General features: G+C 37.1%; 1 protein-coding gene across 7 annotated transcripts in view; it reads left to right on the top strand.

Moving 5' to 3' along the window:
• The window catches only part of MYO6 (myosin VI), a 146609-nt gene that overhangs the window by 117952 nt on the left and 13568 nt on the right, over positions 1 to 15089 (top strand). For 3 of the 7 annotated variants that reach the window (XM_047763637.1, XM_047763621.1, XM_047763628.1), the window contains 9 exons: positions 157 to 286; positions 2190 to 2280; positions 3044 to 3194; positions 5534 to 5742; positions 6834 to 6912; positions 7909 to 8069; positions 10665 to 10691; positions 11088 to 11117; positions 13732 to 13770. In XM_047763637.1, coding sequence (XP_047619593.1) covers positions 157 to 286; positions 2190 to 2280; positions 3044 to 3194; positions 5534 to 5742; positions 6834 to 6912; positions 7909 to 8069; positions 10665 to 10691; positions 11088 to 11117; positions 13732 to 13770 — 917 coding nt within the window. The remainder of the gene's footprint in view (positions 1 to 156; positions 287 to 2189; positions 2281 to 3043; positions 3195 to 5533; positions 5743 to 6833; positions 6913 to 7908; positions 8070 to 10664; positions 10692 to 11087; positions 11118 to 13731; positions 13771 to 15089) is intronic. The other 4 variants (XM_047763661.1, XM_047763668.1, XM_047763644.1 and 1 more) reach the window with 3 other exon arrangements.

The following is a 15089-nucleotide window of genomic DNA, read 5'->3' as shown; positions in this document are numbered from 1 at the left end:
GTTTGCTATGTACCCACTGAGACGTGTCTGTTCATGGGCTTGTGACCACTTCTAGAAAGTTAGATTTTGGATTTGAGTTCTAGTTATTTTGTACCTCTCTCTATGTTTAAACACATCTGTCTTTTGATACTGAAAGTCAATTATTTTATTTCCTAGTTTGCAGAATTTGATCAGATTATGAAGTCCGACCCTGACCACTTAGCAGAGCTGGTTAAGAGAGTCAATCACTGGCTTATCTGCAGTCGCTGGAAGAAAGTTCAGTGGTGCTCGCTCTCAGTCATTAAATGTAGGTGTTTTTTTTCACACCAAGATCTGGAATTACTTTGGAAATGAATTTGTCTATGGAATGTTAAAATTTTACCTCAGTGCTGAGTGCTGGACAACAGAGACTGTGTTGCTTATTCCCTGTGTCCCTGGTTCCTCTTGTAACATCTTATATGTAGTAGATGATCAATTAGTACTTGTGGACAGTTTTTAATTTTTTTTGTGTGTAAGATACTTATCTTCTTTAATTGCATGTATTATAGGATAATTAATTTTATCATGTCCTAAAAAAACAGAACTCACTATCTTGATTTTTCCCCCTCTCCCTCTCTCCCCCTCCTTCTCTCTTCTCTCCCATCCCCACACCATAGCCCAGACTCTCAGACTTAAGCCAAAACTTTTCTTTCCACCTGCAAGGCACCACCAGAACACACGCTAAAAATTTCAGAACTGTGATTGTCTCTTTTTTGTCCCTGAAATCTTGCCAGTCAACAAACTGTTGATTTTCTCTCCAAACACCATACATTCTTTGCTGTTTATTGCCACTGTCTTAGTGAGGCTCCTCTCCTTTGAATCTTAACTTCAGTGGCTCCCAAACTGATTTTTCTGACTTCCTAGACTTATCTTCCCAGAGTCTCTAACAAAAAGCCTTTAAGACTTCCCATTAATATGGGACAAAGTCTAAAGTCTTAGGATGTTGTAACAACTAATTATCTTTGACCCACAACAAGGATGAGGGACAAAATATTTAGGATACCTGAGGGTCTCTGGCAAACCTGTAGTAGGGAGCTATTGGTTTGCTAAATTTGTAATTGCCCCCTCATCCACATATTCTCCACAGAACAGAGCTAGGCACGTGAAAAGGATTCACTAAGCTGCTGCATATTAATTTAAAAAATATTCCTTTGACCTAATAAAAAAGAATCATGCAAGCAATATGCATGCAATCATGAGGTCTTTTGATGTTCAATTGTGCTATAGACAAAAACAAAACTGTAACAAAGAGGAAAGATAACAGAAACTCTTATCCTATCCCTTCGCAAGTGAATTATGCACATATCTGTCACTATAGTTAAATGCCTTTAGCTTTAAACATTGCATTATGATGGCAAACATATGATATTAAAGTTATCACTACTATAGCATTCGCTTGTGGACTGTGTTTTGTAGTTCAAGTCAGTAATTAGGCACAATCTTTGTAGGATGTTAATGGGGAACCTCTGAAAGAAATATTTGAAAATCAGATCAGTGTGGGATATTCTGGGTATCTGAAGTTCAATAGAATCCTTTGTTATAGGATTTTTAGAGACCTCACACTATATGTTCATTGTGAATCTCCAAAAGGAGATATAGCACATAGCTTCTCCTAAGTTCATTTGACAAGTGAATCCTATTTACAAGACACACTTGTTCACATTTCATGGACCGATATTGCCTAGGAGAGTTTGGGAAGCATTAGTGTAGCATAATAAGGAAATAATACATTTAAAATGTTACATCTGGGAGTTCCCAGTGTGGCTCAGTGGTTAACAAACCCAGCTAGCATCCATGAGGACTCGGGTTTGATCCCTGGCCTTGCTCAGTGGGTTAAGGATCCAGTGTTGCTGTGGCTGTGGTGTAGGCCAGCAGCTGTAGCTCTGATTCGACCCCTCGCCTGGGAACATGGCTGTGGATGTGGCCCTAAAAAGACAAAAATGAAATAAAATAAAATGTTACATCTAGCAGTATTCATGAGGTGCTTTTTATTTTAAGAAGTATAAGGAATTAAAGAAATGCTAAGATGGCTGATTTTATTTCTGGTATAATCATCAAAATTGTATATTACTTTACAATTGCATTGTGGAAATGAGTGGTTTTTTTAAAGATACTTCATGTCTGATTTCAACCAAATAATTTTCTATCATTATATTTTCCTCTTCAAACAGTGAAAAACAAAATAAAATATCGAGCTGAAGCCTGCATTAAAATGCAGAAAACTATTCGAATGTGGCTTTGCAAAAGGAGACACAAACCTCGGTAAGATGAATAGCACAACCTATTTACCTTAACATTAAATGGTGTGAAGTCATACCAAAGAGCAGTTTGGATACTCACAGAGTTTTCTTTTTTCTTATGTTCTTTGAAGAAAGTTGTATTAGTCTGTTATTTATGAGTTTTTTTGTATTAGTTAACTAATTATTTCATTAGTTCATTACTTGCCTCATTCTATAAAAGGATTGAAGTAGCTTACAAAAATGCAAACACAATGAAAAGTTGAAGTAAATGGTTGAAAGAAGCTATTTTATTCTGATTATTTTAGTGACTAGAGTTTATTGATACATGTCAAGTTGACATTATTTTTAAAAACCTCTCATTGATGTTTTGACCATAATTTTCAAGATTATCTGTAGGAATTATATTTTGTCACTATAAATTTAATCTTTATTTCTTATTTTAGTCTTTTATCATTAATTTAGACCTTGGAAGTCTGAATAACTGTTAATCTTTAACACTTTTTTCAAGGAGATTACTCTTTTAAATTCTCTATACTTTGAATTCTCCAATTTTCGTTGTAAATATAGAAGACTTAAATACTTTTTGACAGATATTAATGTCATTCACATCCGTATTTGATGATTTTTTTTACCCTCAACAAGAGATCAAAAAAAAGAGAAAATTAAATAATGTATGTGAAAACAGAAGTGAAATATTGTTTAGCAATGTTTCATATTTTATTAAAATGAAAAATCTGTAGCATTGATAGGTGAAATTAAACTCTGATGAACCATTATCTTTATAGCATTGACGGTCTTGTTAAGGTGGGCACACTGAAAAAGCGGCTTGACAAATTTAACGAAGTAGTAAGTGCCCTGAAAGATGGAAAACAGGAAATGAGTAAACAAGTCAAGGACCTTGAAATCTCTATTGATGCTTTAATGGCCAAAATTAAGGTACGTAATTTTAATCCAAATGACTGTGACTTTTAAAAATAATTTAATATCTTTTTGTTATTGGTATTGAAGTTGTATAGAAAATGTCTTTTTTTAAAAAAGATACCACGTGTTACAAATGTTGAGTCTCAGTGATAGCGAATGATGCTCATTATATTCTCTATGTTTGAATATTTTCATAGCAAAAAAATTAAAAAGAAGACCATTTTTATGCAGTTCATCTGTTGCTAGAAAAGATTTGCCCTTGGGGAGTTCCTGTCGTGGCGCAGTGGTTAACGAATCCGACTAGGAACCATGAGGTTGCGGGTTCGGTCCCTGGCCTTGCTCAGTGGGTTGGGGATCTGGCTTTGCCGTGAGCTGTGGTGTAGGTTGCAGATGCGGCTCGGATCCCGTGTTGCTGTGGCTCTGGTGTAGGCTGGTGGCTACGGCTCTGATTGGACCCCTAGCCAGGGAACCTCCATATGCCACGGGAGCAGCCCAAGAAATGGCAAAAAGACAAAAAAAAAAAAAAAAGATTTGCCCTAAGTACTAACTAAAGTCTCTGTTGGTAAGCTTTTGCAAAATCATGACTGAGAGAGGATGAATGCAAATTATTTTGTTTCTACTTGCTGAAACTAATTTTTAAATTATAAAAGAAATGCAATATAATTGGAAATTTGGAGATCACCCCAGAATTCTTAACCTCCACACTAGCACATTCACCTGTTATACTGTTGCATAGTCCCCTCAGTCTTATTTTATATGCACATATTTTTGTGTAGTTCTCATCATAATGTACACTTAATTTTGTATTCCTATGATTATGTTATTGCCTCATCCCTGTTACTGCATTATCTTCATATAGGCTACATCATAATACTTAACTATTATGAAGTAACCATTAGTTTTCCCTCATATTTTCTAGGTGAAAAAAAGGAAGCCTTTTTTAGTTTTGATTTTCATTTTATTACCAGTGGGATTGAACATGTTTTCTATATGCCTGTTCGTTAACATCTGTCTATACATATATTCTTCTGTTATATTTTAGGACCTTAATGTTTTTCTCATGTCCTTTCACAATTCAGTGCATTTTTATTTTTTTTATTTTTTATTTTTTTGCTATTTCTTTGGGCCGCTCTCTCGGCATATGGAGGTTCCCAGGCTAGGGGTCCAATGGGAGCTGTAGCCACCGGCCTACACCAGAGCCACAGCAACACGGGATCCAAGCCGCGTCTGCAACCTACACCACAGCTCACGGCAACGCCGGATCGTTAACCCACTGAGCAAGGGCAGGAACCGAACCCGCAACCTCATGGTTCCTAGTCGGATTCGTTAACCATTGCGCCACGACGGGAACTCCTTCAGTGCATTTTTAAAGTGAGCCTTTGATAATGTCTTCTGCAGATATTTTCTGTAGACAATGATAAATCTTAGCAGTAGAATGGAGAAAGAAGTCAAGAGAAAAACAACAGTGTTTTGGATAACTTTAGCTGGTTTTACAGATCTGTCAAGAGATATACCTGTTTATGTGGTGTTAATCAGTAAAATTAACCCACCCACATTTTTTGAAGACTCATTTAGAAATATCCTTTAGCAGTTTTGGAGCATTTGATAATTTCTTAAATATTCCTGAGGTATTATTTGAACATTACTTTTAAAGAGTAGTAAATTCTGGCAAAATTAGCTAATCAGTCCTTAAAAAATAATGTAAAACTGAAGTATGTTGCTTTGTCCATAGTGCCCCCTTAGATATTTGATTACTTGTTTGATAGGAAATGGACACAGATATTTTTGCACAAAGATAACTTTAAAGTTTTTTGAATAGTATTTAATGTTTAAGCAGTATAACCAAGGTCATGGGCTCATTGCTTACCAGCTTGTCCAGTCTTTGCTGTGTGCATGCTTTTTTTTTTTTTTTTGGTAAGTTGTAAAAACACCTACTGTTAAATTAACCATCTTAACTGTTTTTAAATGTACAATTCAGTAGTGTTCAGTATGTTCACATTATTGCGGAACAGAAGAGATACGCTTTTTTTTTTTTTGTCTTTTGTCTTTTTTGTTGTTGTTGTTGTTGCTATTTCTTGGGCCACTTCCGCGGCATATGGAGGTTCCCAGGCTAGGGGTTGAATCGGAGCTGTAGCCATCGGCCCACGCCAGAGCCACAGCAACGCGGGATCTGAGCCGCGTCTGCAACCTACACCACAGCTCACAGCAACGCCGGATCGTTAACCCACTGAGCAAGGGCAGGGACCGAACCCGCAACCTCATGGTTCCTAGTCGGATTCGTTAACCATTGTGCCACGACGGGAACTCCCGAGATAAGCTTTTTAAGTACATGTCAATTGTTTTCTTTCTTTCAGTCTACTATGATGACAAGGGAACAAATTCAGAAAGAATATGATGCGCTAGTTAAAAGCTCAGCCGTCCTCCTCAGTGCATTACAGAAAAAAAAGCAGCAAGAAGAGGAAGCAGAAAGGCTGAGGCGTATTCAAGAAGAAATGGAAAAGGAAAGAAAAAGACGTGAAGAAGATGAACAACGTCGAAGAAAGGAGGAGGAGGAAAGGCGGATGTAAGGCATTTATGTTGTATCCTGATTTAGAAGCCACCAGGAGAGTGACCTCTTCATTGTCGATGGTGGTCAATGAATATTCTTATTTTTAAACGTCATATTTTTATTTTTAGATACTAATTTTCAAGTTAGAAAATGGAGAAAGTAACCTCATTTTACAATAATAACATAAAATGATTTTAACTGTAATCTGAATTTTGGTTAAACTCTTCCACCTGAAGATTTCTTAACTTCTTTATAAAACCATGATTGCCAGGAATTCCAGTCGTGGCTCAGCAGTAACGAACCTAACTAGTACCCATGAGGATGTGGGCTTGATCCCTGTGTTCGCTCAATGGGTTGGGGATCCGGTGTTGCCATGAGCTGTGGTGTAGGTCACAGATGTGGCTCAGGATCCTGTGTTGCTGTGGCTGTGGTGTAGGCCAGCAGCTGTGGCTCCAATTCGACCCTTAGCCTGGGAAATTCCATATGCCCTGGGTGTAGCCCTAAAAAGCAAAAAAAAAAAAAAAAAAAGTTATCTAATTGTAGAAAGAGTAAAGGGAAACAATGTAATCACAACCTTACAAAGAAGGCTTTGTAACCAAATTAATGTAGAGATATTAAAGGGTATAGAATACAATTGTATTTGTTCTCTTTCATAATAATTACTGTCAGGAGAGTTAGATTGTATTTTTTAAAGTAAGTTGATCGTGTATGTAGCTAGGAGGTTAATTTGACTTTCCATTTTGTAACCTTTATTTGTTGTTGTTGTTTTGCTTTTTAGGGCCGAACCCTGGACGTATGGAGGTTCCCAGGCTAGGGGTCCAATCGGAGCTCTAGCTGCTGGCCTACATCACAGCCACAGCAGTGCGGGATCTGAGTCATGTTTTCAATCTACACCACAGCTCATGGCAACACCGGATCCTTAACCTACTGAGTAAGGCCAGGGGTTGAACCTGCCTCCTCATAGATGCTAGTCAGATTTGTTAACTGCTGAACCACAAGGGGAACTCCTGTAACCTTTGTTTATTAATAGTTAATTTTCTTCTGAAGGATTCCTTCTTTTTTGTTACATTTTTAAAGAGGTTTTTTGTTGTTGTTGTTGTTGTTAGGAAACTTGAGATGGAAGCAAAGAGAAAACAAGAAGAAGAAGAGAGAAAGAAAAGGGAAGATGATGAAAAACGTATTCAGGTTTGTAACTTACTAGGCAGTCAGACAGAATTTCTATCAAAATAGAATCTACAAAATTATTAAAAAATGAAAATGAGGTCCTGACTTGTTAGATAAATTGTCATTGGTTTATCCCAGAGACAAGAAAAGCAGTTTCTGAAGTGTTTAGGGGAAGAGACTTTGGAGCTATGGAAGCGAGTTCAAATTCAGGGTCTCTTGCTAACAGAAATTGTGACACTGCATGAGTCATGTGAGTGACTGTGAGCCATAGTTTTCTCTCTCTGGAATGAAGATGAGTAATAGTTGTGAGCATTAAATGAGTTAACACATGTTAAAGTATTTATAACAGTATTAGCTCTTTTTTTTATTAATCATTAGGGAACGTCAGGTCAACATTTGGTTAAAACATAATTGTGTTTTAGAATGTTACAACTTTGTGGACACCAATATTAATAGGTTAGGATTAAGATATTCTCTCCACCCCTATTTTTAAAGAAGTCCACATCTTGAGAGCAAGTGATATTTGAGTGACTGTTAGTCTTGGCTTTCCTTCTTTCTTTCTTTTTTTCTTTTTGGCAGCACCTGCAGCATATGGTAATTCCCTGGCCAGGGAACAAACTGAGCCACAGCGGTCACCCCATCTGCTGCGGTGACAACACGGGATCCTTAACCTGGGCCAGGAGGAAATGACTGTCTTGGTTTTCTAATTTACCCTGCGCACAACCAGCACAGTACAGTCCTGGCATCTGTTGTGCAGGTGTCTATGCTAATGTGACACCCTAGATACGTGGGTGATGTTTGGGGTACTCGCACTTTAGCGGTAGAATAGAACACTTGGTTTGGGGAAAGAAGCCTTTGGAATAATATAGAAGAGAATAGAAAGGATTTCTGGTTAAACAGTATTATTTCTTAGTAAAAAGAAAAAAAAAATGTGTATGGAACAGTTTTACTTGGTGGCGGGGATGATCAGGTACCCAAGGGAGAGGCCTGGGTGCCATGACCTTCTGTCCTTGTTAGGCTGAGGTGGAGGCACAGCTGGCCCGACAGCGGGAGGAGGAGTCCCAGCAGCAGGCAGTTCTGGAGCAGGAGCGCCGGGACCGGGAGCTGGCCCTGCGAATCGCCCAGAGCGAGGCAGAGCTCATCAGTGACGAGGCGCAGGCTGACCCTGGGCTGCGCAGGTACTGCGGGGCAGGTGGGGCGGGGCGGGACCAGGGACGGGCGTCTTTACCTGTGGCCTCTCAGTTCAGTGTAGAAGGGGTAGGATGAAGTCCTGTTTTCTAGTGCCTGGTATATTTGCTGTTTAAAACTTGTTTATATTCACTTCTCCACCCAAGTAAATGAAACTACTGATTTCCTCCAACTGCTGAACTATGGAAAATTAAAAGTGATATTTCAGTTAATGAGTGCTTTAAGAAGATATCTTAAGTTTTACTCCAAAATTATCAGTGTTGTATGAAAAGTAGATGAATAATTTCTAGATATCTGCTGTTAAATATGCGTGTAAAAATCAGTGAATATGTTGTAATATAGTTTAATATATTTGAGGTTGGGATTGATCATTTACTTAGTGCAAATTTTTAATGTATCATACACTCTAACCCTTGAGAAATTTTACGTACATATAGACACCCTCTCCCCAGCCCCCTATGATTTAGTAGCTCTCTCTTTCCAAGGAGGAAGCTTAATCACATTGAAATATTTTGGCCCCTCAGGTTTCTGAATTACCTCTAAATAGTATGGAATGTGGAGGAATAATGGAAGTTCTTATTAAAAGTTGCAGGAAGGTTTTACTATAAAAGATTCATTTTTAAAAAAAAATACAGATTGTAAAAACATCAGCTATTTTTAAATTATTTATTTGTATAAACAAAGCAAAACTAGTTTGTGGTGGATCCTTTGTGTGTTGGTATCTATGTTGGATGTATATTGGGGGCAGGGAGGTGTATGATTTTCAGGTCAGAGCAGTGTTTGTGACAAAATAGTTAAAACGCCACCACTAGATGTTGCTATTTCCTTGCAAAAGGAAAAAAACCTTGGTTCCCATCACAAGGTGGTGATTAGATTAGATTAGCTGAAGACAAAGGGAAGGAAAAGGTAGTTTAAGTTGCTTTCACACTTTTTCTAATAAATGATTTTATCAGGGAGCTCTGGAGTCTGAATTGTACGTGAAAGTTACATTTAAATAAGTGAAATAGGCCTATGTGTTATCATCATGGTTAAGCTCTTGGGCTTAGTACTTTAATTAGCATGTCATTATAATTAAAATATTTTGCCAGACTGTGGCTTTAGTAACTGAGGATTTAGCTTGGCTGCCATGTCCCCTCCTCCTATGTTGTTGGCATGGCTGGAGCCTTTGTGTCTAACTGACTTGTGGGCTGAGCCAGGCTCCCAGCAAACTAAACAGCTGTCGAGATATAAAGTCCTGCACTTGACAAAGCTGACTTTATTATCACTGCAGCTTGTTAATAAGAGACTCATTAATGGAGTAATTGTTAGTATTTATGGCTTAACTCTGTTTAAGCATTTGAAATATTTCACTCTGTCCAGTGTCATTCCATGTAATATTTATAAGATACTGGATCATATGCAGACTCCTCCTTATCTTCAGGAAGATGCACTTCTTCCAAGGAGAGTGGTCTCAGAGAAAGAGTGGAGCATTTAGGACCTTTAACCCAGGGGTGAGTTGCTTTTGATTTAAGTTAAACACAACTAACTACATAATGGGATCATTACCAAGTAATTTGGAAATGCTCAAACAGTTATGACTTGAAAGGCAAAAGAGTTAGTTTTAGTTCTCCCATAGGACAGCCTTAGGGGTGGTCTCCTCTCTGAAATGCCCTTTCATGTCCTTTCTGTCAACCCTCTTCCAGGAAGCTTGACCTGAGGGTGAACTCTTTTCCTTCTGAAATAACCTCCTGGGTATTTTATGCTCTATTCTACAAGCATGAACCTTCATCATGGATGATATTCTCTATAGCTTTTCCATGTATCAAACATTTTATCTTACTCATGGGCTGCAACTAAATGTTTTTGAATGTTTATGTTACCCTTGTTTTTTGTTGTTGTTTTTTTGTTTGTGTGTATGTGTGCGCGCGTGTGTGTTTTTAGGGTTGCACCTGCGGCATATGGAGGATCCCAGTCTAAGGGTCGAATCAGAGCTGTAGCCGCTGGCCTACACCTCAGGCACAGCAACGCAGGATCTGAGCCACATCTGCAACCTACACCAATAGCTCACGGCCATGCCAGATCCTTAACCCACTGAGTAAGGCCAGGATCGAGCCTCCTTGTGGATACTAGTTGGGTTTGTTACCCGCTGAGGCACAATGGAAACTCCTGTGTTACCCTTGTTAATACCTAACAAATTTATGAGTGAGAACCTCTCTAAGTAACTGTGTCTTAATATATAGCATGAAAATTTTGGGGGTTCTGTGATACAGTAAAAAAAGATATGTAGGAGTTCCTGTCGTGGCACAGCAGAAACGAATCCACTAGGAACCTTGAGGTTGTGGGTTCAATCCCTGGCCTCACTCAGTGGGTTAAGGATCCAGCATTGCCATGAGCTGTGGTGTAGGTTGTAGATGCAACTTGGATCTGGCATTGCTGTGGCTCTGGTGTAGGCCAGCAGCAATAGCTCTGATTTGACCCCTAGCCTGGGAACCTCCATATTCTGTGGGTGCAGCCCTAAAAAGACAAAGACAAAAAAAAAAAAAAAACCAACCCCCAAAACGTAGATAGATTCTACTGCAATAAACAATTTCAAGTTACTTTTCCAGCTTGGATTCCCATCCAGTAACTTCTAAGTAAGAATTGTTTCCCATATATGTAATATATTTTAAAATATGATCTCAATCAATTACACATATGATACTTAATGCAAAGCAGTGATTTCATATTACCTAACGCTATAAAGTAAAACCCAGATTCTACTAAAAACGCACAAACCTCACATGAATAATTTTTAAATCCAGATGTAATACATTTATTCTTTAATTTTCACAGAATGCCTTTATTCTTTTCTAATCATTGTAATGAAAATTTAAAAACATTAAAACTCTGAATCATATGTAAGATAAAGATAGCAATGTTTTTTAAAATCAATGAGCAAAGTCATTGAAACACAAATTTGGCACCATCCAGATTTTCACAGTTCAGAATTGGTTGTGGTGTTGACTAAAATGTATGTATTCTTTTTACAGAATTGATGGAGCAGGACCCAAAATGACACCGTATGTCATTTCCGCTTTAAACATTTGATTTAATCATATAACCTTTTTTTCCCCTTTTTTAGTAGATTATGGATACTTTTTAGGAGAATTATTTTCCTTATTGAAGTAAATTTGAATCATCATCGTCACCATTATTTTGCTTTTAGCTCTTGTTTGGTGCTGAGTCACAGTAGTTTAGATTTGGTTTCTTTCTTTGTGGTTGCTAATTTTGTTTAAACTTTAACACTCATTTTGTTTTGTGTTCTTAATTATACTTTTTGTCTGTAGAAGTAGATGTGGGAATATAGATAAGAATAAAATATTTAAAGTATTTGAGTCATAGCTTAGTTTTCAGTATAAATGATAGTTCGTTCGACTAATATCTAAAATAGCTCATAATCTCAAGTAATACATGTAATGCTAATTTTGGTGCTAGTGTATATTATTGTTATAAAAATCTCCCCACATAGAGAGAATCTAAGTAACATTTGAGATATACATATAAATTATATTTTATATGCATAAATAATTTTGCATGTGTTTTTATATGTATAAAATTTTGAAATATATTTAAAATCTGAATTTCAACAGCTTTTAGGACTTTAACTGTATCTTTTGTAGCAATGGTTCTCAACTCTGTCAGACTTCAGTACCAATAACAGATGTTTATAAACAATGTAACCTACATTAATAATTCTCTCTAAACAATACAAGTAAAAGAAAGGTAATCTATATTTATTTATTATATTTATTTTAACATAAAAGTGCTTATTCACAGCTGCAGGAAAGCATAGTCAAGTACTCAGATGTTTTTATACATACATAGACTCACCATGAATGCAACAGCTGCAAATGCAAATTGGTATAAGAATGTTGCATCGGTCAATTAAATGACATGAAGTTGTCAACAATCCTTTGTAAAGTCCTGAACAGGGTTGTGTATGATCTCCTCTCCATTATGCAATAGTGGAGAAATTCCTAGAAAAAGTCTGTAAATATTAAAACTATGCAAAAAAACAAAAACAATGGTTGTTTTACATATAGAACTGTTTTCGCCTGTAGAACTATATGTCTATGTATGTCTCACCTCTGTATGTCTGGGGGACATGTTAAAGTTGCACAGGACATGGGGTAGCTCTCAAACAGGACCCTTGGCATCCCTGACCCCTCACCTCATCAGATGCCGGCAGTGTCTTCTCACAGCATCTTGCTAGCACAGTGCACCAGAAGTTTTGAAAATATCTCCAAGTGGGTGCCATTGCACCTTCTGCTTCCTAGTTACCATTTGAGCTTGACTAGTAACCACCTGATGCCCAAGGTGAAATTGTGAGCATTTGCATATAGTTGGGAAAAATCAGAAGGAAAGGAACATCTAGGTGCAGGAGCCATTTCTATCCAGAATATATGGCGTGGCACCGAGAGCCAGTGGGATAGTGAATCAGTAGGGTTGGCCATCAGGGGTAATGTAGGGGAGTCTGCATAGGAAATCTCCAAATGATGGACAGACTGTGGAGCAAAGAACTTTGAAAGACCATGGAGTCCCTTGAAATCTGTTTTGGGAAAATACATAGAAAGTTAGAAGGTTCTGGTTAGGTTAATTCTGTTTGATTATATTTGTGTTTTTCACTTTTTTTTTTTTGTCCTTGATCATTAGTTTTGAAAGATTATTTTTTTCTCTGACTTTGCTTGCTTGGATGGACCCCTTTTGGCACCAAATCTTAGCCAGAGTTCCTCATGAGGAAGGAAAGAGTGCACTGCTCCTTTATAGCCAGGGTCCCAGATCTTGGCAGGCATCCAGAAAACTGAGCCCCGAGGCAAACATAGCCATATCATTTTCTTTTGGTTTTTACTCATTTATAAGATTTTTGAGGTTACCGGAGTCTGATGACTAGATTGAGAGAGAAAGTGATCATGGAGGAAGAGAGCAAAGGACAGGAAAATAAAATACTGATGAAGTTGATGAATGTGATGAAATGAACATTCTATTCCACAGAATTAAGCAAATTTTGAGAAAAGTTACACTCTCCTAGGTAATAAAAGAAAAGTAAGTTTTTGCCTTTGGGAAATACTTATCCTTGGAAGGTCAGAACACTTCTGATCTTTAATTTAACAAGTGCTTGTTACATTTGAATTTTTTAAGGCATGCTTTGATTTCTAATTTTAGAGCTGTGAGTACATCAGACTCTTATTTAAACCCTGACACTGTAAAATAGATCAGTTTGGTTTACCATCATTATGCCTTGTCTAATTAATATTTACTAAGCAACCCCAGTGCAAAAATCCTGGTATAGAATCTATGTCCTGCCAAGCCAACATTTAGAACATGCTGATTATATTCTATACATAAAAATATCACAGAAGGGTGGCTCTCATGACATTTTATCTAAAAGTTTCTACTGCAAAAATGAAGTTCAAATAACTGGAACTGGATTTAAACAGAATTTTTTTCCTGTATTTTATGGCTATGTGTGTTGTAAAGTATATTATTGACCTTTACAAAGTAAAATGATAGTGTGTGGTTAGTAAATCAATAATACTATTGAAAATACAGATTTTAATTATGCTTTTAGAGCTTTTAAGTAATGTATGTAGTTGTCATTTGTGTACTTATATTGTATTATCATTTTTCTTATAGGGAGCAAATGGCGAAAGAAATGTCAGAAATTTTGAGTAGGTTAGTGCAGTATAATTTGGGGAAATAAGTGTCACCTCAAAATCATATTTTTAAAATTACTTTTCTTTATTGGGACCAGAACCTGTTATGTATGAGTAACCTATTCTTTCCTTGTAACTTTCTGTACAAGAAATGTCACTCTGCCCTCATGCCATCTTAACATAGAAAAAGGTAAACAAACAAACCCCCCAAAACAGTGTTCCTCTAAACTGGCATTTCTCAGTGGGGATGCCATTGGCATTTTGCATGTGACTGTGCCTTGTTGGTAGTTCTGCTAATCGATGGCCCCACCAGTTCAGTCTCAGCAGGAGAATCCTTCCTGTCATCACAACAAAAGGGACATTTTGAAGTCCCCCCCACTCCAAGGCTGGTGCTGCCCCTGACTGGTGGAAAGGGACAGAGGACACTAGGAAGAGTGTAGCACCAGGTGGCCCCTGTGCACTGTGGCACACATTTTCCAAACTGATGTAAGAGTTGAGCCACCAAGGAACTGTACCTTCCCAGCAGGATCTGGTCCATTACCACATGGACATGAATCAGTAACCTTTTAACTTCAGCAGGATCTGATCCATTACCACATAATACAAATCAATAACATTTTAACTTCCAGTTTTGAAGTTCCAGAGCGAATTGAAAGTGTTAAAATGAATACATTTTTTTAAAAAAATCAGAAGTCAGTTTTGCAACTACCTTACTCTGTCATTGACGTCTTTATAACAAGTCTAAATAATCAGTAAATTGCACCTTCATTTTACTATTTTAATAACTCCAGAGACGGGGGAAGCACTTAAATGCATATGATTTGTGCACTTCTTAGGATGTTAAATATGCTTTTAGCGGGTGTATTTTTGTTTGAGGTATTATGAATGAAAAGTAATAGTAAAACCATATTTTAAGCAATAATAATTTGAATTCAGTGTGATTTTTTTGAAGTATCAAAACAAACAACTTATATGTAGCGACTCATATATATTCTGACAATCTATAAAGCTGTATATTATGTAAAATTATTTTCTCTTTCAAAAGGAAAGAAAACAACAAAAACCCATAATTGCAGCTTCTCTTCTAGAGGAGACTGTTATGAGAGCTGGGAAGAAAAAGAATTTTTTTTGTTAGTTTATTAAATGGTGATTTGGGGATGTAGATAAGAGAAAAAGAATATTTGAATAGTGTTTAAAGCATAATTTATTGTTAAGGGTAATAGAGGGACCTTGCTGACACACAGCTGGCTCTTTTGAGCAAAGCATTTATGAAGAAAAAGCTACATAGAGAATGGCCAGTCTCACAGCTTCTGAAAAGAAGAGATTCTGTAGTAAACT

Source organism: Phacochoerus africanus, chromosome 2 (genome assembly GCF_016906955.1).
Source record: "Phacochoerus africanus isolate WHEZ1 chromosome 2, ROS_Pafr_v1, whole genome shotgun sequence".
Lineage (NCBI taxonomy): Eukaryota > Metazoa > Chordata > Mammalia > Artiodactyla > Suidae > Phacochoerus > Phacochoerus africanus.
The sequence above is the reverse complement of the archived record's forward strand: the minus strand, read 5'-3'. Positions and strand labels throughout refer to the sequence as shown.